The sequence below is a fragment of the Crocodylus porosus genome, unplaced genomic scaffold (assembly GCF_001723895.1).
Source record: "Crocodylus porosus isolate Cpor-Errol unplaced genomic scaffold, CroPor_comp1, whole genome shotgun sequence".
Classification (NCBI taxonomy): Eukaryota; Metazoa; Chordata; order Crocodylia; family Crocodylidae; genus Crocodylus; species Crocodylus porosus.
The window spans coordinates 63,466,312-63,493,407 of NW_017728906.1; the positions used below are offsets into that span (position 1 = coordinate 63,466,312).

The 27,096-nt window shown below is 39.8% G+C and overlaps 1 protein-coding gene across 1 annotated transcript in view; it reads right to left on the reverse strand.

Moving 5' to 3' along the window:
* Positions 1-5,213: 5,213 nt before the first annotated feature.
* The window catches only part of NHS (NHS actin remodeling regulator), a 145,979-nt gene continuing 124,096 nt past the window's right edge, over positions 5,214-27,096 (reverse strand). The window contains exons 6-11 of the mRNA XM_019529252.1: positions 24,922-24,984; positions 22,571-22,763; positions 19,667-19,798; positions 15,482-18,445; positions 14,025-14,148; positions 5,214-9,402 (exon numbers count right to left, since the gene is read on the reverse strand). Of these exons, the coding sequence (XP_019384797.1) occupies positions 8,775-9,402; positions 14,025-14,148; positions 15,482-18,445; positions 19,667-19,798; positions 22,571-22,763; positions 24,922-24,984 (4,104 nt within the window). The 3' untranslated portion in view covers positions 5,214-8,774. The remainder of the gene's footprint in view (positions 9,403-14,024; positions 14,149-15,481; positions 18,446-19,666; positions 19,799-22,570; positions 22,764-24,921; positions 24,985-27,096) is intronic.

Sequence of the window (27,096 nt, forward strand, 5' to 3'; positions counted from 1 at the left end):
TGCCGCAGTCCCTCAGCTTGCCCACCAGAATTGGGTGGGACACTGTGTCAAAGGCCTTCTGGAAGTCCAAAAACATGACATCGACTTCCTACTTCCCATCTAAGCTTTTTGTTACCTGGTCATAGAAAGAGATGAGGTTAGTCAGGCAGGATCGGCCTGGCACGAACCCATGTTGGTTACCCCTCAACATCACTTCCCCTGCAGGGCTCTCACAAATGTGGCCCTTGATAATTTTTTCAAAGACCTTCCCCAGGATAGAAGTGAGGCTGACAGGTCTGTAGTTGCCAGGCTCTTCCTTCCTCCCTGTCTTGAAAATAGGGACCACATTGGCCCTTTTCCAGTCCTCAGGGACTTGGCTCGAGCACCAGGAGTCCTCAAACAGCCGTGCCAATGGCTCAGCAATGACACCAGCCAATTCCCTCAGGTCATCCGGGCCCAAGTCTTGTATAGACACACCCACTGTCTCCCCAGGCAGGGAGGAGTACATAGGAGCACAGCACCCTGGGATGCTGGGGGACTGTACTATGGCTTCTTTCAGAAGAGAATGCGTTGACATTCACTCTTCCAGGAGAACCTCTCCTGAGACTGATTCAACTCTGTTGTCCTCAGGTTGTTTTTTTTTCCTGGAGTGGCCATTTCTACTCTTGGAGAAAAATCCTGAATATCTGCAAAATGGTGGTTTCTCCTGAGAGAGCAATGATTTTTCAGGAGAAACTGAACATCTGTATGTGGCTCAAGTTTGCTAATATGTTGTAAAAACGAAACGAAACAAAACTTTATTTTTTCTAATGAAGACCTAAATTTCCTTTGCCTCTTTAGATTGGAGGATGTTTAAGGAAGGGAAGGTGTCTGTGTTTTCCCTAATGCAGTGGGGTTCTTATCTTACTTGCAGTTTTTAAGTCGCCTAGTGACAGATGCATAACTTAATAATGTAGCATGTCAAAACATTCCTGCTTCTACAGCCCACAAAGGAAAAAAATACATTTAAAAAACAGCTAAGTTTACTTATGGGAAGCATGCTCTATATATACCTTCAGTAGCAAGAAAATACCTTGTTACAGTGGTCTTAGCTTCTACACAATTTATTAAACAATTTCAGTTACAGATTCTGTCTCTTCATAGAAACAAGCTCTGTAAAACAAAATGTAGTCCTGCAAATACAGGCTGAATTCCTCATGCTCATACTGTAGCACAGAACCTTAACTGACTTAAAAGACCAGTATATAGCACTGAACTGCGTGATACATTATTTTTTGGGAAGAAGTTAATTATGTGCACCAACTATTACCACAAGTTAAGTCTGCTGTTCTGGGGAATTACTGGCCCACAGCAAGTAGGAGGTTTTAGCAAGCTAGAAAGGTATTGAGGTAGATAAAGATGCCTCCTATTCCACATGCTGGCATTTTGCCACCAAGATTCAGCCTCATCCTGTAGTTGCTGGCAGACAGCTCCAGAATCAGCAGTTGGAAGTTATGAGGAGTAGGCATGGCTAAGCAGCAGCTGGACAGTAGCTCTCTTAGTTTGCCGTCTTGGTAACCTCCCTCATGCCCACCAGTAGTAGTGATGGGTAACAGCTGGGTTTCTTTCATTGTGAGATTCCTTCCGTTCAAATTTGGTGGGTCCAAGGGCTTCCCTCACAGCTAGGAAACTGAACTTTGTCATCTTTTAGGCCTGTTTGTAAGCTCTTTATAGAAATCTATATAAGTATTAGGTCTGTGTGACGCTTCGGTTGCTGATTTGATATGGCAGAGATTCAGTCTGATCTGGCGGCCAAATCTCTGAATCCAAATCAAATCAGAAGACCCTTTAATCTCACAGAGTCGGATCAGAACCCTCCAAATCCATTTGGAGAGATTCGATGATTCAGACATAGACACAGCTTTAAATGTTTTTCTACATACCTCAGGGTACCAGGTGGCTTGTGAATACTGAGATGCTGGGGTGGAGTGTCTCATGGGAACGTGGGGGGGTCCCCAGCACACTCGGTAGCGGACCTGGAAGTGGACCAGAAGCACTTCCAGTCCACTTCTGGGTTCACTGGGGAGCTTGCGGGGAGAACCCCACCCCAACTCAGCAACTGATACCTCCTGGTCTGGGGGGGGCACCCGGGGTCCCCCTGTGGCTTATTGCTTGTGGCGGGGTCCATCCATGGTCCTGTGGGACGCTCCATCTGCCCCATCATCTCAGTGTTCATTAGCTGCACCTGGTACCTTAAGCTAAGTAGAAAAACCATTTAAAGTGGTGTCTATGGTCAAATCGCTGATTCTTTGAATCAGCATCAAATCTTCAGATTCAGATTTGGCCAAATTGAATCAGGACAGTGATCTGAATCAACAAATCGAATCACTATCCCTGATTCGGGCCAAATCTGAATTGGATATGGCCCATTTCACATACCCCTAATAAGTATGTAACACATAGCATTATCTATTGTAAACCTACTGTTGTGGTTCAGTGGTAGGCTCCTTGGCCACCATGTGGAAGACCTGAGTTTGATTCCCAGATGCAGATATAACAACCATTGAGGCACTGAACATCTGGACTTGGTCTGACCTTTGGATATTGTCTCAGTGGCCTAAAGAGGGGATGGAAGGTCTGGGCAACCTCCATTCCTCTAGGCATGTGTGTTGAAGGTCCTGGTGACCTCTTCTATGTACACCATGAGCCAGAAGGATTGACAGTTGCCTAGTAATATGTCTTGTTAGTAGGCAATTGTCTACTAACAATGTGACCAATAATGCTTTATTTGCTTCATTACTTGAGGAATGAAAAGCAGTAACTTGTTACTGATTTGGATCATTGTACTGGTATAGAGACTCAGACCTGGATTAGGACCCCATTGTGCTAAGTAACATACAAACACAGACCAGCAAACCAAACAAATTTTGAATTTAATTCCAAACTGGTGTAATTGCATGGATTCATAATGTAAAGAAGTAAAAACTAGGGGTCTTACAAAGTCTGCCTGACCTGATCCCAGTGCTTGAATAGTCTCACTGACTTCTAAATGTGGGAAGGGGATGCTCTTCCATGAGGCTTGTTGAAGAATCAAGTTGGCAATGCTATGAAAATTTGAGTTCCAAGTGTCAGACCTTTAAGGTTAATTTCTCCATGAAGGAGAAATCTGTGACACAAGTATATGATTGGGCTGAGTACAGCTTGTAAATGGACACTTGTAGAGAGGTCTAACAATGCGCACACTTCTTTAATGAATCCCAGTTAAATTACAAATGCCCAGTTCCCTGTGAGCAACTTTCCCCCAATAATTTACACTTTAGAAGGATTAGGGTAGATGGTAAATGCTCCTACTGCTTACAAATGCTCCTCCAGAAAAAAAATAGAACAAGCAATGCAGCATTTTCTCAAAGATTGAACTGGTCACTAGTTATGATAAAGAATGTGTAAATCTATATATAACAGCGCTAATGACAGACAACCTACATGACTCTCACATGCTTAAATCTATACCTTCCATGTGTACTTGGCACCATGGAGAGACATCCATTGTAAATGAAGTAGCTTGGGTAATGGAATAAGAGCTGCAGTTTTGTGTCACTAGAAGGGTTTGCTAGCCTAAGCAAAGCGTTGAACTAGACCAGTTACACTGCTTCTAAAGCAGAGTTAGTTCTTCTATCTCTGAATGGCACTATATTGTGCCATGCAGGCACAACTCATATGTACCACATTAAGTCCCAATAAAGACTTAAAAGTATGACATAACCTTATATATATTAACTACCTAGTGACTTCAGTTCATAAATACCCAAGGAAGTCTTTGTAACATAAATTTAATATATATCTTCACGTCATCTGAACATGAGAAAACTATCTGGATATACCAGGAACAAATGAAAAGCAGATTTTGTTTCTAGTTGTCCAGGCTGAGTTCTTTCTATGCTTCTTGTTTATATTTGATCAAGAGAGGCATATACTACTGACAACATAAAATGATCTATATAATCATCCAGTGGTTCACCATCTGGATAAAACAAACGTAAGATGCACTTGGATGTTATTTTAAGACCACACCCACAGGGAAATCTTGATACTTTTGCAAGGCATATTTTTAAATGCTAATGCTAAGTTTTCCATACAACACACACTAGAGATACACATTTCAGTTCCCTTCCCATACACGTTTTTCTTACAAATATCCACATAGTATCACAAAGCCACCAGCAAATGCTTAGATAAAAAATTCCTTTGATGTGTTTTAGAAGCTCAATTGTTTTCACTTTTTTCCCGAAATAAAAATAAAAACAGCATAGGGACAGTTATTATAAGCTACCTTGCGTGGAGGGGTGGGGTTCTTTCATCTTCCTTACCTCCCCTGTACTAGTGATTCTCAACCAGAGTGTTGTGACACACCTGGGTGCCATGAGATCCTGTTAAAGGCGTTACATGACACCACATGACATTAGGACTATCAGGTGTACAGACATCTACACATGATTCCCAAGATAATCCCTGAGATTTCAAATAGGAATCCACAGTGTCAGAAAGAGCATAACAGGTAAGAATGTTTTTGAGCTCTTTGCATCAGAAGAATTGCTCTATTATTATTCCATAATGAAAAAGAAAGAATGAGAGTTAAAAGCTGGCATTTTCTGAGGGGTGCTTTAAGTCTAACAAAGTTGAGGACCACTGCCCAACACTTATACTTTTCTTCAACATGGCAAAAAAGAAGCAAGGTCTATTATTTTCATATCTTCTATTTGCCTTTTCACCATTACCAGTCTTCCCTGGTAACATCCAGTCCAGAGGTTTGGTTATTCCTTGGATTTTTATTGTTCCTACCAGAAATGAACACGTAATCTTGCCATTGTTCTACCTCTTTCTTCCTCCACTACAGGCAACAAAATTATAAGCAAATATATCAGTCTTGTTATAAACTCCTATTTGTAAGTTATTCTGGTTTTTTTTATTGTAAGCAGCCCTGAGCCCTTGTTGGAAAGGACAGCATTATACAGTGAATAAATAAAAATAAATCAGGCAAAATTCCTGTTAAAGTCAATGACATTTTATCTAGATAAGGATTGCAAGATTTTGGTCTAATTTAGTCAATGAACTAAAAATTACAAGTCAAAGAAAAAAACAAGATTAGAGTTATAAAATGGTTAATGTCCTTAGAAACTTACCTTTGCAAGCTGCTATATTTTTGGCCCATACATTAGAAATAACATGCTATTGCAGGAAAGCAATGAGAAGTGTGGTTTAATAGCAGTCACGTTTATTTGTAGTTTCTATACACACTTTCTAGGTAATCAAACTTCTCTGACACATTTTTGAGAGGGGATCACAATGAAACTGTCACCGTTTTTACTAAAAATAAATACAAGACTTAAAGTGTTGCACAGCTCTAAAATATACAAAGGCTTGGATTTAATGTAAACTTTGAAAACATTTTACAAAAGAAACCATCTTTGCAACAATTTAAAAAGTTCATATTTACAAATATTACAAAAATACAAAATGGATGCAAGTCCATAAACCATTGTCTTTTCTGCCAGCATGAACTGGTGCTAGTACCAAAATAGTTACACTGTAACCTTCTTATTTTTTTTAATCTTTATGTCATAACCTACAGTATTTCTCTAAATCTGCCACCATTGCAGCAAATGCACTCAATCACTGACCTTTGGCAAAAGCAAACATATGCATTATTTGCTACAACTATTCCATGTCCTCTATGCTGCCACAAAAAGAAAAAAAGAAAGGGCAAAGAAAAAATGTTATTTGCAGAATACAGTAACAGCTGTATAACTTCAAAAATCATTTCCATAACATCAGTGCAAACAACAGAGCAAGAGGTTGGAATGATGGTTCACAAGTTACCTAATGTATGTATAATACCCTGTTTCAAGATATGAATGGAATTACGTTTGTCCTAAAGCTTGTCTTGAGTGCCTTAAAGACACGTACATCACTAAAGTTTTTTCCTCCTTTTATCTGGCTCTCACACCTATTATACTTATGAATTCTTTTCTTCATAATGGATTTATAATCCATTTTATTTGGGTTTTAATCTGTTAAATATAAAATAGAAAAAAAACTTTGTAATAGATCTTAGATTAAACAAAATAAGTACACCTATATTTTATGTGATAGTTCTATGAGCATTACATACAGAAGGTATCTTACTACCTCATAATTCAAGTCAAAATGTTTATCTTTTAAAAATATATATATACATGGTATCACTATGAAATTAAATGTCTAGGTTGGTAATAAAAGGTGATGTCATTAAAGTCAATTCAGCTGTTTTCTATTCAGATTTTAGAACAATGTTTTTAAAGCACATGTAAGACCTTTAAGAAGAACTGTTGCAAAAATGCTGCAGTTACAAACTTTAAGGAAAATGATGTAAGATGACTGAATAAGGCTGATCTGCCTGATGCATCAATTTCCTTTTACTTATGTTCTCTGAAGTGTATCGTTCCAGGCTTAACAAGAGCAGTTAAAAACATACACTAATGCATTTATTTCACCTGTCTTTAGATTGCTTTTCTTAACTAACCTGTTAATAAAAACCAGACTTGTTCCCTAAAACCTGGATCCACTTGTATACTTTAGACACTTTCAGACTTTCCTGATCATGAAACTCTTTTCCCAAGTTACTTCCCCCTTCCCTAACAGACGTGCCTCCACGCACACAGACTACATCTCACATACCATTCACTGTCATACTACCCAGGAGGATTGCACGAAACCCTGAATTATACTATTTTTGTGGTGAATACTGGATGAAACTGGACACTGTCTAACAAGAAATAAAATCAAAATTCGTTAAGCAAATTCTATTTTGTTCAATCATTCCAAAAACATTCCATTTTTAGATAGAATTTTCCTTGCTAAAGCATTATTTGCCTTCTTTTAAAACTCTCTGCTCTATACATTGTATGAGTAAAGTCAAAAACACTAAAACTCTTTTCACACATCCCACTTCCTTATCTTCACTAACTTACATTTGAAGTCAGCTGTTCACTGATTTCTTCAGTACCAAGTACGTTCTTTCTGTCATCCTCCTCACTGTGTCCTACTGCACACCACATTCCTTCTTAAATATGTTCGCTGCACTAAACCTTCCATGTTCACAATCATGTTCTACAGCAAACACTACATACTGCTTACATTTTGGACAAACAGCGCCTGATGCTCCACTTGGTGTAAGCGAAGCTACACTCTTAGAAAACAGGTGTAACAAAGGAGTATCAGGCCTACCATTTTTAAACACTGGTTTTATTTTGTTCCAAAATTAAAGGTGTAAAACAACTTGTGATTTAAGCTCATAATTACATTTTCTTTCAGCTTTAAGACAAGAAAATTCAAGTAACTTCAAGTAAATCAGCTTTTCTTTCCCTGCCTTCATTTTATCAAAGCATTTGCTCTGATTCACCTCCTCTCCCATCCCTAATCCCACTCCCCAACCCTGTTAAGCATTTCCGGTAAACCTAGACAAAACTAAGCTGTATGTGGCTGGCATAATGAACCAGAGCTTTCCCCGTTCCCAGTTTAACAATGAATATAAATAATGTGTACACATACCTATTTCCCAGCTACAGTTTTTTCACAGTGTCATTTCTGTAGATATTTAGGTAGCATGAATCTCATCAGCACAAAGAGAAAGCTTCACTGAAAACTCATTGCAGATATTTACTGATAAATCAACAGCACTTGTTGCATGCTTATAATTTATTTGTTTTCTTTAAGAACCAGAAATTAATCATGGTTAAAGTTTATAATTATCAGGTTATGACTGTGTTAAGTATCCCAACAGCCTACTAAGAATATGAAAATAAGTATTACTTCCTCATATCTAGTCTCTCTAAAGCAATCCATGTCAGAATAAAAGGCTAAGGGACACTGTCAAATGTGACTGCTTGGGCCTTTGCATTAGAAAAGCATGCTTTCCATCCAAACCAATTGCCACATTAAAACTCACAGCTGTACTTTGCAATCTGCTTGTTTGGAACGAAATTTTGAAAGACAAATGGTTACTTTAAAATTAATTGCATCTTAATTAGTATATTTAGTTATTCATTAACTAACATTAAGATTTTCTGTCATTTGATGCTTAAAATTCATATTTGAGGCTCATTCTTCACACAAAGTGGTATTGGTGGACATGTAAATACGATTTTTGATATGAAAATGGTATTCACAGAATACAGTTATTACATATGACTTGTTTTGTCTTCTATAAACAAAGTTGTTTTGCCATAAATCATTTGCCACATGTCCACTTTTTTGATAATTCTATTTACAAACTTTTATCAAAAATATGGTATTTACATATGTTTTATTCATTTCTTTTAAATTTTGTTTCAGTTCATTTTAGAGTAGAAAAATACCAATCCTCAAGAGCAATTCATTTTTTTCCTTAGGGAAGCACTACAAGGAGGGAGGGTTTTTGTTCCTATATGGGCAAACTTTGCAGGAAAAAAAGGCATTTTTAATTATATGAAAACTGGAATACTTTTGAAATCTACAGCAACAACTGAAATGAGTGGAATGAAGCAAAGACAGCAGTAAACAGAGGAGACATAGCATATCTTTCTACTTTTAGAAAATGCAAAGAAATAAATAGCTACAGCTCTAATCTTCTGTTTTCCCAGCATCTTATAAACACAAATACTTATAAGCATTGATATTGCCCTGCAATTTTTTTGACTGCTACAGAGTTGGCCTACTAAATTCACATCCTTACATAACCCAAATGGATTCAGAGTTTACATGTTTCACAGTCAACAGTGCAGCCCTGGAGCTGGTGAAGCCTATGTTGAACTCTGAGAAGATCGATCATCATGAGGGCTGCCATCTGAATTCTCAGTTTCTCCTTCTGAGATAGCTTGCATCGGCGTGTTGTACAGCCTACAGCGTACACTGTAGCGGCTGCTGCTGGCTGCAGGAGGTGCCCGTGAGCGCCCTATTCTTGAAGAAGCTGACATAGAAAAGCTCTTGGAGGAAAAACCTTCTGCATTAACTCTAGGGGAGCAAGGAGAAAGGGGGGATAATGCTTCAGAACCTGGTGATGCCTGGGGAGACTCATCAGTGCTTTGAGGGGACTCCGCAGTTAGCTCACCAGGAGACTTGGGCAAAATAGGGCTCTTTAGTATCTCAGTGGCTGACATCCTATAACTAGAATCAGATCGACTGCCCTTTTTAAGGAGCAGGAGCTTAAACTCCTCATTAGATGTGTTAGATTTTTTGGCATTCCTGTAAATAAGACCAGGAGACCTCTGACTGCTTGTTGGGGTTCCCATATTGTTGGGGGTTGGCACACTGCTGGTGGGTGATATGCTGCTGGGAAGTGACTGGCTGCTAGTGCCAGATGAAGCTCTCAATTTGTTTCTTGCAGCGAGCTCTCCAGAATCTTTTCTTCCAAGAACTTTTCTTTTTGATCTGTTGAAAGAAAAAAGGAACATTTTAGGTAATTAACATGAAATGATATTTAGTGGTGATATAGATCTTTAAAGATTTGTAACAGCCTGATTAACAGATAAATCCTTCTAATACCGTACCAACTACTTACTGAAATAACTTTAATCAGCATGTTGTTATCACACTACATTAAGCATTAGGTTACAGGGAATAATTAAAGTCTATCCCAACCTCACTCAGTTCTGCAAGGGCCAACCCATATGGTTTACACATGAAAGATTTTCTGTACAGCTGGAACGAGGATTGGACAATGCAACAAGAGGTGGTATACTTCTTTCTTTTGGCCCCCATTTTACAGCCATGTCCACCAAATCACTTGCAGAACTAAAGGGATACTTTGGTACTAGATTCAGAGAATGATGTATACGTCTTCTAAGGTTAAGTTATATATTCTTACCTGCTTGTCATCCACGGAAACTGACATTAGAAGGCAGCAATTATATTTTAGTTATAGAAAATTTTAACTAAAAATCTCTGATAGTGGGAGGGTTGCCTTCTAGGTTTCAATGCCACAGCCATCATAAAACAATAAAGTTGGTAGGCAGAATACAAAAACACAATAGTGAACATTTTGCTCAGGAGATATATATCTTAACAACTATTAACAATGAATGACACCAATTGTATCTGTAAAGCCTTGTATACATTCCATAAATATTCACTTCATTGAGCAACAATACAAAGCTATTATATTAAAGCAATCTGTAAAAGTCTCCTTTCAAAAACTTAACACAATAGAATATATAAGTTGGTTTCAGTATGAAGGGCAAGGAGATAAAATATTTCAAGAAAGGGCCAATAATTGTCACACAGCTGTCATCCTAACAGAGGATCTGCAGGAGTCTTTGTAGGAAAAAAAAATTCCAAAGTCATAGTGGTTTGAAAAAAAAAATCTGTAGTTTGTTTGTTTAAACAATTCCCATGTCTTTGGCTCATGGCAAAAGCAGCATTTATAAACATAAACTAACCTTCTGACACAATTTGACCTTCTGACTCTAGCCACCAGGATGAATCAGATGTGAGGAGTGGGAAGCCAAGGGAAAATATGACAAGGCACAAATTGAGCAACATGTAGGGTTGGGGGCATCAAAGGCCTTAGGAGGCATGGGCTGTAGTTAGGACTCTGGGTAACTTGAAGCCAGGTTGCTGAGCTGGGGAGCTCTGGAGAAGGAGAGAGGAAGGATACTGATAGAATGGAAATGGAGATGAAAAAAGGTGGAAGATTACAGAGGGGTCATGGAACAGGGCAAGAGAGAAAGCAAGGATGGTGGTGCAGGGAAGGCATATATAATTTGTGTACAGGATACAAGGGTCAAGGGAAAGAAGGAAAGAAAGGCCATTTTAAAGTTTTCCATGTGCATAAAACTATATAATTTCCTCCTTTCCCACCACTGTTCATTACCCCAGTATCCAAAGTGGACATAACTTTGCATGCACCTTCTGTGGACTTGGGAAGGTCCCTTGGAAGAGGGACCCCCTGTTTTAATAGGCCTCAAGCTTTGAAGCAGAACTACCCTCCTGCAGCACTTATATATACACCCATTCAAGTTCCTAACTATCACTGAAAAAATGAAAATATTTTTAAAGAGTTAAGGTTGAAGGTATGTTTTGATGGAACCCAGGTAATACCCAGACTATTAGGGTGCATTTTCTTTTTAAAAAAATCCAGTACATCTTTAATAACAACAATTACTTTCAAGTCTAGAGATAAATGGTTAAGGAATGAAGGCAGTCCTACATTGCCCCATAATCCTTCATCACATACTGTACAGGGCCAGTATAGCCAAATAAACCAAATGTTTAAATACATCCCTGGTTGGCCAAGCACTGGAACAGGTGCTGGAAGTTGGGAACCCCAACTGGGGTAGTGGCAAGATTTTGGCTTCTTGTGTGCATTGTGTGGTGATGGCTCTAGTGGTGTTGGGTGCGAAATTTGGTGCAGCCCACACTGAGCACCAGAAAGAACCCAGTGCTGGTGCTGGTGCTGGTCCCAGCTGGCAACGGCAGCCTGCTGTCATCCTGCATGCAGATCTGGGGACCTGCACCCCCCAGGAAGAGTCCAGTACAGCCCTGCACCTCTCCCGGGGGGTGTGGGCCCCAGATCTGCACTTGGGATGACAGCATGCTGCTGCTTGCTCGGGCCAGCAGCAGCACCAGTCTTCCTGGCACTTGGCACGGGCTGCACCGAGCCCCATTCCCGCCAGCAGCCTGCTGTCATCCTGCGCGCAGATCTGGGGGCCTGTGTCCTGCCCGAGAAGCGTCTGGTATGGCCCTGCAGGTCTCCCGGGGTGTGTAGGCCCACAGATCTGCACGCGGGATGACAGCATGCTGCCGGCTGGGGCCAGCATCAGCACCCAAGTCTGCTTGGTGCAGCCTGTGCCAAGTGCCGGAAAGAACCTAGTGCTGGTGCTGGCCCCAGCCAGCAGCGGCAGCCTGCTGTCATCCTGCACACAGATCTGGGGACCCATGCCCCCGCAAGAGGAGTCTGGCACAGCCCCACAGCCTGCCTGGGGGGCACGGGCCCCTGGATCTGCACACGGGATGACAGCATGCTGCCGCTGCTGGCTGAGGCCAGCAGCAGCACCAGTCTTCCCGGTTCTTGGCACGGGTTGCATCAAATGCTGGTCCCAGCCAGCAGCAGCACCCTTCTGTCATCCCCTGGGCAGATCTGGGGGCCCGTGCTCCCTGGGAGGAGTCTCTGCAGCCCTCCTGGGGGACACGGGCCCCTAGATCTGCATACAGGATGACAGCAGGCTGCCACTGCTGGCAAGTGATACGAGTTTTGCTTTGAACAGTTTGAGGTGAAGTTTCACAGAAACCCCTGCACCTATCTCCTTGAAACCTGGAAGGCTTCATGCCCTCAGAAGGGGCTACCAACCTTGCAATTTGCATCCAAATCAGGCAGGAAATGACAAAGTTATAGGCATTTTAGTGATTCCCCATTATAGCCTTTGGCCAAATCACCGAAACAGCATTGAACTCTGAAACAGATTTGGCCGAATTGAAACTGAACAGTGATCCGAAACACTGAAATGAATCTCTGCCCTCCAAAATGGCCAAATCCAAAACCAAAATGAAACACAGCCATTTTGCACAGCCCTACTGGTTAATCACACCTTAAGTATAACATGTGGCGGAGGCCAAACACATAGCTGCCCGGAGGGTGCAGGACTGGATGCAATACCTATGGGATCCCTTCCAATTTTGTATCCCTATGTTTTATTAAGCAGTAGCTATTGTTTCTTCACAGGCAAAAAGTTCTGTCAAGCCATTCATCCAGTTCAAAAATGAACTGATGGGGCTCCCAGCCACATTGCAGGGGCAAATAACCACCTGCAACACATGTGGCAGGCAGGAACCACAATTATGTGGACTGAGTATCAGATCCCATCATACCTTAACCTGTATGTCTGGAGGGTCTGGATTGGTTATAATAAGTAATATTCTCCTTCATCTTACCATGCTATAAACCAAGAGTTTTGACCCTAATCCATTATTGTTTTGGCAACCATCGATCCTTCTGTGTCATGGTGTATGCATGAAAGGTAACCCAGACCTTTGATGCATATACCTAGGCAGGAGTTGGAATAGTGGAAATCAATTATTGTTAATTAACAAAGTAATTACTTAATTCCAAAGACCCCAAAGACCATTTCATTTTCTACAGTAGTTTTAAGCTAAAGTGGCCTCAGATTTGTGATACTCAGAAAGTAAACTCTTAAGGGGGAGCACCAATTTTTAATTTTTAGAACTATAAGAATCCAAATAGCAGATTTTCTTGAAGTGCCTCAAAAAATTAAATTTTACATAGACAGGGGGCACATCTACACATGTGCATTTACTCTGCAGTAACCAAAATTACTGTACAATATGGGTGTCTGTCTACACGTGCATGCTCATACTGCGTGGTAAATATGGAGACTTACGCCGATTTGAGCATAAATTTGATACCTGAATCATGCAGGTATCAAATTTATGCCTGATTAGTTACTACACAGTAATGCACATGTAGGCACCTTACTGCACAGTAACATTGTGTATGGATTGACATGGGACTAACTTCAGTCCCAAGTCAGTACACACGCAGCATTAATGTGCTTTAATGCTTGCATGTGTAGACGCAGGCCTATTCCCACTTACTGTGCAGTAGATTACTGCACAGTAAATTTAAGATGGCATAAATGCATGTGTAGACATGCCCACTATGTACCAACAGTTGGATTATACTGTGTTCCTCACATACAACAAATAACCTATATTGCTGGTTTCAGTGTAAAAGTAAATACTATCTTAACTATGGCAACACAGCAGCAATGTTTTGTTATTATGGGATTAAAACCAAAGATCTTCAGCATCAAAAAGACAGATTTTTGTCACCTGGACCAAAAAAATGCTTCCATTAGCTGATAACAGTAGAAGGTGCACTGACAATATGTAATTCCAAACTAATAGAGGGAAACATGACACACTTAATCAGGATTTAGTCATTGGTTATTCTCAGTTGATGCTTAATTGTAGATTTTAGGAAGAGAAACTTGGATTCAATATTTTGATGGTTTTCAATAAATGTAATGTTAGATCACCTGTGAATGACTGCAAAAAGATCTTCAGTGGTACGAGGTTTATTTGGAGACACAAAAACATCTGTTTCAGGCTGAGAATCTTCACTCAATGGCGAAATTACGGAATCATCACTTGGAGAAGATTCTTAAATAGGAAAAAGGAATCACTGATATGAGTCAGATGCCTGCCACACATTACAACAGAACTGCTAATGCAATTTGCAGGCTCAAGTAATAATGGAATTGTCTAGACAATAATATTATACACTTTATAATCTAGTCTAAAATATTCTATGTCATCAACAACCTGGAAGATGGGACACAGTGCACCCTCAGCAAGTTTGCAGCACACACCAAGTCCAGGAGGGCAAGGCTAGGACTCAGAGAGACCTTGAGAAACTGGAGGACTTGACTGAAAGAAATCTCATTTGATTCAACAAGGATAAGTGTAAAGTCCTGCACTTAGGACGAAACAATCCTATGCACCAGGACAGGCTGGGGACCAACTGATTAAGCAGCAGCTCTGCAGAAAAGGACCTGGAAGTTACAGTGGAAAATAAGCTGAATATGAGCCAAAAGTGCGCCCTTGTTGCAAACAAGACTAACAGCATACTGGGCTGCATTAGTAGCAGCATTGCTAGCAGATTGAGGGAAGTGATTATTCCTGTCTATTTAGCACTGGAGTACTGTGTCCAGTTTGGGGCTCCCCCACTGCAGAATGGATGTGGTCAAATTGGAGAAAGTCCAGTGGAGGGCGACAAAAATAGTTAGGGGCCTGGGGCATGTGACTTACAAGGAGAGGCTGAGGGAACTGGGTTTATTTAGTCTGCAGAAGAGAAGACTGAGGGGGGATTTGATAGTGACCTTCAACTACCTGAAACATGGTTTCAAAGAGGATGGAGCTGGACTGTTTTCAGTCGTGGCAGATGACAGAACAAGGAGCAATGGTCTCATAGGTTAGAGATGAAGAAAACCTTTTTTACTGGGATGGTAGTAAAGCACTGGAACAGGTTACCCAGAGAGGTTGTAGAATCTCCATCCTTGGAGGTTTTTAAGACCCAGCTAGAAAAAAGATGTGGCTGGGATGATATAGCTGGGGGGTGGTTCTGATTTGAGCAGGAGGTTGGACTAGATGACCTCCTGAGGTCCCTTCCAACCCTCATTTTCTATGATTCTGTGATTCTATACATCTGTCAAAATGCTGTATCTTGGTGCAAAGGGCTAGTTAACTTTTCTTTTCTTAACATTAATAAAATCCCAGAAAAATGTAAAATACAAGTTCTCTTAAGAATCTTTACAGCAGAGAGGGTGAGAATCCTCTGCTGTTAAACCAGGGTAGTTTCACTGATTGATATTCATTGAGCTATGCTGATTTGTGGTATCCTGGAGGTACAATCCAATAGTTTTAGAGATTGCTAAATATAAATTTGGATGCCATATATCCCTTTAAAAATAGAAATAATAATTAAAACACTTACCTTTCAATGAAGCATGATCTGCACTCCCCTGCGTCTCTTCTGCCCTGCTGTTACCAGAGGCACTTTTGGTTGCAATACCTGATGCGATATCATTTTCCTGCTCAGAACTATTTTCACTGAGTGAATTTACAGTTGCTGTCTCTGACTCGTAGGTGATATTCCCAGGCACTTTGTTATCATGGTGGCTTAAATCAAACTGGTGCTTAAGCTGATTGCTAAAGTCTGCTTCCCCCGGCTGGGATATGGTTTCATTCACACGCTCAGATACAAACTTTTGTTCAGAGGCTGCTGATAATTCTTGCTGAATCTGCATGTGATCAAGGCTCTCATCCTGTTCCATGCCAGAAGCTGTCTTTGCTTCATAATCACTTGTGAAGACAACTGTGCCTTTTTGAAATTCTTCTGTAGAAGTGTTACAGGTTTTATTTGGTGTGTTTTCTGGTAACAGTTCACTATCTGGGTGCATATGGTCTTTCAAGGACTTAGCTTCTAAACTATCCACATCTGCTAAGGTTAGTGAGTCTTGATCACAAGTATTCTGTGCCATGAAAGAGGAACTTTTTTCTGAATTCAGATTATCAGGGCCTGGCTCTACTGGAGAAAAGTCAGGGTACGACATTATGGCATCTTCAGTGGAGTACTGACGTGATAATGGTTTTTTACCTACAAATGGTTTCATTTTGACTGGAGAAATGCCAGTCACCATTAATGTGGTTTCTTCTATGAAGACAAGATCGGTGTCACTGTCTTTTTGTTTTGCTTCTTCAGGCTTATTAATTGATCTAAGGTGAACAGATTTTAAAACTGAAGGTGTGATAGCAAGGGCTGGTGGAGGATTAGGATTTAGTGCTTCTCCTACCACGTTCTGTTTATTGTGATTCAAAACATGCAACTGGTGTCTGTGCGCAAATGGTTTATTCAAGACATTATGAAGAGCACTTAGGTCAAGATGAGTAGGAGGTATAATTGGAAGTTCGAGATCTTTGTTTATAGATATACTGCCGTCTTTAGAAGGTGGCTGTTGCAATGAGGACTTCCTTTCTGGTACTTTTGGCTTTCTTTTACCACCCCCTGGGGATAAGGGTCCAGAAAAGAAAGCTGTTGGGAAAGAAGATGTTGGTGTTTCAGACTGACTGGAGTAACCACTAGACGGGGAGGCTAAACCAGCCAGCTTTTCTGGAGAAGCCAGTTTAAACTCATTATCAACAGAGGGGAGGGATGGAGTGGTGGCTCTTGATCCAGACTGTGATGTTTGTGATTCAGAACTCTCTGGGGACTTGATGCACTCTATGACTGTAGTACCCGTAGCAGTGCTTGAATTGGATAAAGACCTATAAGGATCATTAGTTTTCAAGTCATTTAGAAGCCAGAGATCTGCATAGTGAGATTGGTCAGCACCTTCATCTTTAAATGATGGAATATCTGTCGTGTCAAACGGAGTGTCCTTTAATCCACTGTCATTCTGGTTAATCCAGGAGAGTTCCTGTTTGCTTGGCAGATTAGAGTTTTCCACTCTGGAGGGTATGTTTGAAAACTCAAGTGGCAACTTCATTTCCCTGGAAGTGTGAGGCATGTGCTGCCCACCGCTTATCTTTGGTTCGTTCTTCTCAGGAAGATCCACGCTGCTCTCAGATTTCCTCAAAGATGAGCTGCGTTTTGGTGGGGCTGGCTTTGCCTTTGGTTTCTTAAGAGAGATGCTTTGTCTTCCCTGCCTCCTGTGGTTTACACAACCCTGCCAGGCACAATCAGTGATACTGGAAGCAACACCTGCATTCTGGCCACTCTCAGAGCCTGCGGCTGCATAGTTACAAATATAACTTTTATTACCCTTGAGACCACAGTCAAAGTGCATGGAGGTATAATATCCTTCAGTGTCCACAGAAAAGTGAGAGCTAGTGTCTGCCTTGTCAGATGGAGTCTTTTCTAGAAAACTGTCATAAGTGGCCATGCTTGTAAAACTTGGGCATCCCAGGCTGTCAGCCTTCGAGCGTTCAGGGCTGAAATCCTGACGACACGATGCATCATGATGATGATGCAAGTAGTTCCATTCGCTATCGCTCGTGTTGCTGTTATTGGGGTCATCAAGTAAATCTGCTACGGTGGAGGTGAAGGAGCTTGCCCTGTGACCTCTAACCTTATCTACGTGATCACTGAACTGCTCTGTTATAAAGACACTGGAATCTTCATTGGCGTTAGGAGCAGTGTTCAATGACAGCTCTGAGTCACAATGTGAAGAGCCAGTCAGTGGAGGAGAAGCAGCTGGAGGAATGGTTTCAGATGTCTGTGAGGGACATGTTGAGCTACTCCCACTCCAGTTCCCACTGGAGGACTGGTGGTCATCCTTTTGGTCCATGTGGCTGCTGAGAAGGACACCTGCTGTGGAAATAGAGTGAATGGGGCTCCCAAAGGTGTCAGAGTTTGAGGAAATCTCACAGCTACCAGAATCTGCCATCCTGGACAACCTCGACCTCCCTCTCTCATTTATGTTATGCTCTGGGCTGTGGAGATGCTGGGAACAGGTCAAACCTATAGGCTGGTGTTCTTGTGAATCTTGGTTATCGATGGCATCTTTACCCTTTTTTGGGATTCTTTCTTGGCCTGCCAAAAAGCAGTTTGCTTCATACACCAAAGTTTTGGCCTCAGCATCTTGATCAGCTTCACTGGTTCTAGCACCTTCACGAGGAAGACTCCGTGATCGGATGCGGTTGCTCACTGCTGTAGCAAACACTGAATCCCCATTGTCTGTCAGCACCAGGATGTTGCCAGCTGAGTGCGACAGGGAGGCTACAACGCTCTGACCTCTCTGAGCTCGGATTCTTCTCCTGGATGGAGCAGCAATAAGAATTTCTTCAGTCTGGCACCCAGAGTCTCTGGTACCTGATCTCCGGTTGACTGTATTGGAGAAGTCTGGGTTTGTATGCACAATTACATTCCGTTCTCTTGCTACAGGAGACTCATCAGAATCTAGGATATACGTAAAATAATGTGAGATACGCTTTCACATTGCTGACTAAGGATGACCCTTAGAGCAATCTGAGAAACATATCTGCTGTAGTTTGTCTCTTTTTTTTTTGCTGAGTATTAAACCAAATTTAACTTTACTATAAAAAAAAATGAAGGTAGACCTTATCCTGGAAAAGTGGGAAATTCTTTTGTTCCTGCATAGTGATCTCACTCTGAGCTAGTTTTGCTGGAATTAGATACAAATTCACTTTTGAGTTTGTGACACTGTATTTCAACTAATACTGGCTGTTTGCATGAAATGATACCTCACAGAGAACTTTGTAAACATCTTTTTCAAACAGGTCTATTTGAATTTTATATCATTTATGAATTTCCTTTCTCTTCCTTTTTATTACTGAGGATATTTAAATGACAATAGGTTCTTTGTTTCGTAGGTTCTGGTTGTTTATTCCCTACGAGGAACACGCTCCTGTTTGTGATAGAATTTCACTGGAACCAACTGCAAGATCATGACTGACTTCAGGTACAGATGAACTAAAGCTGAAGACATACAGACTCCGGGCCTACTCCTGATCTCACAAGTTTTAAACTTGGCTGCTATACAAACCTAAGTAAGATCCCAACTAGGCTACCAGATTTCATGCAAATATCTTCAATAGTAAGGAACAAGAGGAAGAAAATCAGAAAAAAAGTATAACAGAAAAAGAATGTTTGGCAAAGTTTTCCGTAAAGCACTTGCAGCTATCTAATGAAGATATCTAACATTCAACTGGTCATACACATAAGTTGCTCTGTGTGCTGTGACTACTTATCCACTTGAAGGGTAACATCTATCACTTCTTTACCTTAAGATCTCTTGCACAAGAAAAAACTTTCACTGAATCTAGTTACTTTTTATGTACATAACTATGGTTATAGAACAAAAATAAACTGAAAAAAAATTAAGTAAACTGATTACATTTAAACAATAAGGGCTGAACATGTATGTATATCACTCGGTAAGGTCTCTGGTACATAGAGGCCATATTGAGTGATATAGCTTTTCTTGCTGTATTAAAGGAAGAAAAAAACAAACAAACAAACATTATTTCCAAGCTTCGCAACCATTAAAGCTTAACAACTTCCTTAGAAAGCTGTTTGGAAGGCAGGCTGCCACTTTGTATCCCTGCAATTTAAGTCAGTTAGAATGCTATCTATCGAAGATTTTTATTTATACTACACCTATTTCTTGTTGCACTCTTCTGGGGATGCCAGAGATGGTTTTCCTCCTTCTCAACTTTCGTCTCCGCTGTAGTACAGATTGTGAATGAACAAGAGAGCAGCGTATACTAGCCTCTCTGTCAAAACCAACTCCTGCAACCCATAAATAGGTCTCATTAGCCTTTAGAAATGGTAAACAAATTTTCATGGCTGGAACACAGAGGAGGTATGTGAGCTTGGATTAAGCCTATGAATAAATATAAGGGAGCCCTTATGCAGCTCTTATGTAAATTATATTATAGTATATCACAGTTTTACTTCTAACTCCAGCCCCATCTCAGCAGCCTGCTTTGCCAAAAGTAACAGAAGGGGAAAAATAAAAAAGGAAAGGGAAAAAAAGTTAAGAATTCTGTACGGCAAGGCATCTGTGTCAGAGCTACTTGCTTGTCTGACTTGGAGGCAAAGATACCAACACTGCTGCAAATAATGATCCATTCAGCTATGGTCTGACTCATTTCAAAACAAATAAACTGGGTCATAAAACTAGTAGTCTGGTGATTCTTAGGAGGCCAAGGCACAAGGAAAAATAGAATTGCCAGGATTTTCAAAAAAAGTTGCCCAAAGTTGGACTCCGAAGTCCATATTCAGGCTTAGAGAACATTCTTCTTAACTATTATCTGTGGGCAAGAATTACATAAATGGGCACCTAAAAACGCAAATCCTGAAACCACAGGTAGACACCTCAATAGCTGGTGTGGACTTATGAAGTGCTCAGTATCCAGCAGCTCTCAGAGAAGTTAACGGTAGTTGCTAAGTAATGAGCATTTTTGAAAACCAGGCTGCATATTTCAGTGCCTTAATCTGGATTTTGTAGCTGCACTTCAGGTACCCATTTATTAGAATAGATAAGAATACTTTGCTTTGCATCTTGTTGCTTCAGCAAAGCTTTCTCTCCTGCTCCACAGCCAATATAAAGTTAATTGGGAGCCAGTCAAACATAAGCACTTAGCTTTTATAGTTTCTTTAGCAACTGTAAAGTCATGCTCTCTGAAGTAGGCAAGGTTCATGTTTGAATAAATGTGCCAGGTCCGTAAACAGTGAAGTTAAGGCCACTTGTTATTGTGGTTCATAATAATAAGAAAACAAACAAACAAAGAAAACCAAAACCAAAAAAACCCCCTCCTGATTCAAAAAGCTCTATTTCAATAGTGTATAATTATATCAACCATAATTATACACAGACATACACATACAGATTACATTACATAACAATGTAAAACATTAAAAAGTAACTTTCTTGTAAAAGTTCTTCTTGAAATCTACTACTGTGAGATAGAGGCGTCAGACAGATGTCCTGTAACCACCAATGCCCCTGGAACAAGCAGAGGAAGAACTTTCTTTAATGATGAACAAAAGAGCTATGCATTCCATTAACTGTAATTCTTAAAAGTCACATATTTATCAGGTTGGAAATTTAAAAGAGTAAAATAAAAACAGATTGTTGTAAATGAAAATCAGAACTATCAACAATCAGAAGTCCCAGCAATTGTACCTTATTTCAACATAATCCTTATGGCAAACGTGCAGGGTTATCTGCTAAAGACAAGTGATCTTGGGCAACTCCCCTTTGATACGTGCAAAATTACTTCCAAAAAGTTTGAATAAGGATGATAAAGACAGACATGCAGAAAATTACATGCTGTACTTGGTCTCTAAAACTGATCAGGAAAAGGTTGGTTCCAATTTAAGACATGTTAGTTCTACCTAAATATTTCTGTTTCTTGAAAAGTTGACATTTGCCCCTGACTTGGAGTTATACTCCGCTCCAAAATGGGTGTGCAACCTGAGTGATATTAGAAAGTAGGTGCAGGCATACCTGAAAGAATATATTCCTTAAAGAGCTATGCTATATTTTGAATTAATATGGTCTTTACTAGTGGACAAACATCACAATTTTACTTTCTTCTAGGGCATAGACATAAGATCTCCCCACATACATTCTATCTGTAGCAATTTTAGAAAAGCCCAATGGAATAAACAATATTTGTGTTATAAAGTTAACTGTAAATTTGCAGCTGTTTTTTGTGATCTCTGTACCAAAATCTTTAATCATAGAAGTTAACCAAGTTTACATTCTTAAAGGAATAAAAATGTGGTATAAAAATTTGGGGGAAAAGGTCACATAATTTTCCTATTTATCAGAGCACCAAATGATACAAGGAGGTGAGAGACAGAGAAAGCAAGCAAGCAAGCGAGAAAAAAATGGAGCTGATATTTGTAATTTTAGAAAATAAATTATCACTCATATTTCATAGCCTATATACATGCTGCATATTAATATGGAAGTGAATCCTTTAGATAAATTCAGTGACTTAAAATTTAAAAGCCTTATAAATAAAGATGCCAGTACTATACCTTCAACCTAGAGGCATGAAAAGAGAGCTCAAAGCAGTTGTTTACAAGTTATATAACCAATAGTTATATATTCAACACATGCAAATACTGAGTATATTCTCTGCTCTTATTTGCTCCGTTACACATGATAATCATATGATCAATCGCTGTGGCTTTCTGTGTTACGTTTCAACTAAACTCAAAGAGCTGTGCTATGTCTTTATGAATAAAAACAATTAGTGTTATATATAACAAAATTACACATCATACTATAGACACTTATTTTAGATAATAGTTTATAACATGACACCAATACACTGAAGTTACAGCCAAATTAATCCCAGTTGTAACTTCAACGACCGTATTGGATGTACATTAGGAATAAATTTAGTTCATTAAATGTCTTCTAACCTAAATTCTTGAGGGACAGTAGTAGACTCTCAAAGTCTTGTATTCTGAAACAGACTTAAAATAACATGCTTTGACCTAAACACCCTTAAATCAAGCAAAAGGAATAGAAGAGATTTGTACCAGTGACATTGATGGGGATAATGCAAGAGGAAATCACTTGGGCATCTTGTTTCATTTTCTCCTCCGGAGTTGGGAGAGGTAGTGCTTTACTCCAATTGGTTTGCTTATCCAGTGTAGAAGGGATATTATGTATTGGATTTTTCGGCCTCTGCCCTAACATGACATCTGTATCTTCGTCTTCTGGCGGATGGGACTGCAAATGAATACATTCAAAATCAGTGTTCACTGTTAAGTCTTTCAAGGCTAATTTTTAAACAAAGCAGCTTCTACTGAGATCAGAAGTAGGTTGTAGGGAAGCAGTAAGAGTTATAGATATTCAAACAGGTCAACTGTACTTTTTCTCCCAAGTGGATGTGATGTTACGGTAAGAAAAAAAACATACCCTCAGCCTACTGAAACACTGTAGTGAAGAGTAACTATTTTTGGGGACACATTTCAGCTTCTGAAGACATAGCTCACATTTATTACAATATGTACCCATTATCACAAATTTTAAATCCATCCACACCCATATTTGCATGTCATTATCACATACACATAGAACTGCTAGAAATGTGCATGCAAAAACCTATAAGCACTAGTGTAGTGACAACTTCTGAAAATGAGCCCCAAGAAAGAATTAATTTGACAAGGGGCCCAAAGCTTTCAAAATATCAATCCATGCTTTAGAAAGATACACATTTTGCCTTTATGAATCAACTAGGAATATGAACAGTTCAAAGAGTTTTATTTGTAGGAAAACTCTACAAATAAATATTTGGCTGAAGATGCTGTTGACGGCACTAGTGTCAGAAGAATCCTGACCAATGACTGTCACTTTAAGAAGCATCATTTGGAGAACACACATATTTCAAGACATGTTACTAAGACCACTAGACATAAACATATAGAAAGCCGAATAAGCACAGAGAGAAGTTAATTACATGGAAGAAAAGAAGGTAAGTGCTTTTAAAAAGAAAAGAGAAATACCCTATCTGCAATGTTGAAGTTTCAGTTAACAAGAAAGGAATATGCGATCAACATTTCCTTCTATTCCTGAATTAAAGACATATTTTGAAACCACCTCGCTCTGTGGAAAGAACTTTCTGTTTTGTTTGCAAGTGGGGGAGGGGGAGAAACTCTTATTCTTTGTCCGCCTATCTTTCCTGTCTTCTGTAGTTAATACATTTCTGTGACAAGTCTTTGACTAGTTCAGGAAACCTGTCTGTATCTTCCAGTAAATATTTAGCAATATTTCCTAGCCTGGTTTTCTTTTCAGTGTTAGATTCCCAGCTGGCTGACTATTAAGGCTCTCATTTATGTTTGTTGCTTTCAGTTTATTGCCAGACATTTAGCTTTATGAGCACATGTAGTTAACGCAAGATATTTTACTTACTTTCTTTGGCACAAAATGTAGCATTTCATGCTTAATATTACACTCTCAAACCAAAATTGTTCCCTTTATGTCACTTCTCTTAATCACATTCTCACAAATCCTGTGGGAGTTGCAGATCTAAAATTTGGCAAACAACAGTTCCAAACTGATTGCAAAAGTGTTTAAGATCATACTTAATAGCTAAATTGCAGGACACTTACTTACCTTGTTAATGTTATCTGCAAAAACACCCATAAACCCAAGAGACTGTATGTTTTCCCCCCTGAGAAAAACATTTTTTTCCATGTAGGGTTTTAGTAAAACATTGCAGTCTTCTTTCTCTCTGGAGCTTTTGTGCCGATCCCCAGCAGACGTGAATAGCTCATATAAACTTGAAGCACAAAAGACTTTGTTTCCTAGGTAACTTCCAAAAAAAAAGTTTTGGTGCATGCAAAAAAAAAAAAAGCCACACACACACTCACATATACACATGCAGACTGCATTTGTTGCTGATTTATTCAGTGAATAACAATGGATTGCCAGACAAAGAAAGAGTAGTGACCTGACTACAGGCTCTGACTATTTACTGAAGTTGTCCCTTAAACAACAAACATGACAGCTGTCTGTGGAATAAATATATGCTTTTCCTTGGGCATCATTTGGATGATTCCTTAAGATTTTGAAAAATACCGGGGAACTCCACATGTTACAAGAAAAGAATATGCAATCACATAGTCCATCTGGCTCCAGGCCTTCAAAACTAGGTAATAGGGGGAAACAGTTTCCAGTCTACTAAACCTGTTAAGCTTACCCGAATTAAAAAGAAAGCAGTTGGCATGCCTTATTGATAGAAGAGTAATATATAAAAACTGTTTTCCTTAACACAAGGCAAAAAAGTGAGCAAAAGAAAAGCAAGCAAGAGAAAGGGTTAGGATTTGAAAGGGAGAAAATGAGTGAGATAGGGCTGTTAGTTTAGGAATGCTTGTTTTTCCAATACCTTTCTACTCCATGGGGTCATGTGGCAACACTCAGTGGGGGAGGGCGAGCGGGTGCTGTTAAACTATAAATATGAATTGTAAAAGGAAAAAAAAGAAAAAAATTAAACACGTACACAAAATGATTCTGGTTAAAACACATCAGTTTTGTCTGGAGAAATGAGTATGAAATGTTAAACAGTAAAATTATAACGTCTATTTCCAACTGAGCAATTTACCTTTTAGAAATTGTTACTTTTTTCCATGGTATCACTTGGTACTTAAGGACCTGACCATTGACACAAAACTTGTGTAGATATTCTTAAATCATGTTAATGCAGATTTATGTTGTCAACTCCTTAGCACTGACACCACGTTAATACAAGGCGCTCATTCAAATTACATGTTAATTATATATCTTCTAGTTAAGTGGAAATTAAAGATTTTTTAATCTTATAGTTAAAAATGCACATAAATAAGGGCAATTCTGCAGATGATATTATTTGGTAGTCGAAGTCTGAATTTCTGATTTCATGATTATAACCAGCTGAGCTGTAATCATTCTGTCACAATAACAAAGGACAGTTGTCTCCTATGCACTTGCATAACGTTTTAAAGGATGTATATAGCTGTCCAGCATATTATTTGATCTCACTGAATCCCAATATTGTTCAGGTTTTTTTCAACTTGGAGATCCTGGTTTGTTTATGATGAATTGTACCAACACTTATAAATGAAAGATGACATCTTTGGAAATGCTAAATAAAAGGTAAAAAGAGACAGAGAGAGAAAAAAAAAAGAAAATGTGGCCTTTGTTAATGCTGAAATCCTTTGGTTATGAAGCATTTTTCCATCTGGGTAACAGTGAGCGTCTCATTTTGTAGGCTAGCAAAGAGATCCAATTATGGGCCACATTCCTTCCTGCCAAAACCCGCCTGTTCTGTGAGTCACAAACCACAGTCGGAGAACCCCCGGAGGGTATGCAGATGTACTGAGACATTCAGGTCCTAACTTTCAGTACTGCCTGAGGTCAATTTTTCTTTTAAATAACACTGTTTCTCACAAGTTGCCTGTATCTACATAGTGGTCCTGCCTCCAGTATTACCTTCTTTGTCCAGGACTGCACCTGAATGCAGCTTCCAAGATAGGTGTCCTTATGTATGATGGGAGAAGGGAAGCAAATCAAGTATCAATGACCACTCCCAATTTTCCTAAAAATATTTAGCAAGCCATCTGGATTAAGTCTAAAACAAATTCTCTCAAAATAAGAGCAGGGCTAAAAAATGGGATCCCAAGCAGTGGGAACAGTGTCTAATACTATTGCCCAGTTTTTGCACAGAACCTAACCAAGAAATACATCAACAATTTAGGTCTCCGCTAGCTTTTCCCATGTGAAAGGATGATGCTATCCTCTTATCTCTCCCCACGGCTTCCAGTAATCTCCCCTGAGCAGAATCACAGCAGCCAATCAACTTTTACACTGAAATTCAAGTTTTCTCTGGCAGTTTTTAAAGACTTCCTAAGAGGAGTGTGGATTGTCTGAGACTGGTTTCGCTGATTTGACAGTCTTAAAGTGGAAATTCTCACCATGTTAAGATCAGGGCCACATGGTGCCTGTATGTACACAGGTACACAAACAAGGAGGAACAGCCTAGGGATCTCTTCTTTCTGACTTCATCAGTAGTGTAACCAAAAGGAAGTATCTGAGGCAGTTGACCATTGCTGGCTGGCCATACCCACTGCCACCCACACCTGGAAGCTGTTGCTGTGCCATGCTCTGCTGCTGCTCAGGACAGACAACTGCCCTCTTATGCCTCTGAACTTCATGGATGCATCCAGATGAGCGTGCATGTGCATCTTGCAGTATCTCAAAGCCCTTTAAGATGCTGCACGAGGCATGTGTGGAATGAAAAAATGTTCCCCACACTGCAAATTTGCAGTGCAGGGGTAAAATTAGACCCCTTATATCTTTTCTTGCTGGGATCCTATGACCCCAGCTGACTTCCTGTACTTCGGGCCAGGGGCTGGACTCAATGATCTTTCGAGGTCCCTTCTAGCCCTGATGTCTATGAAATCTATGAAATCTTATATCTGAGGTCAAAAAAAAACCGCAGGGGAAAAAAACGGGGCAGGGCATGGTCCCGGATTATGCCCTGAGACAACCATGGGGGGGGGGCCTGGAGGAGGGGGAAGGGCAC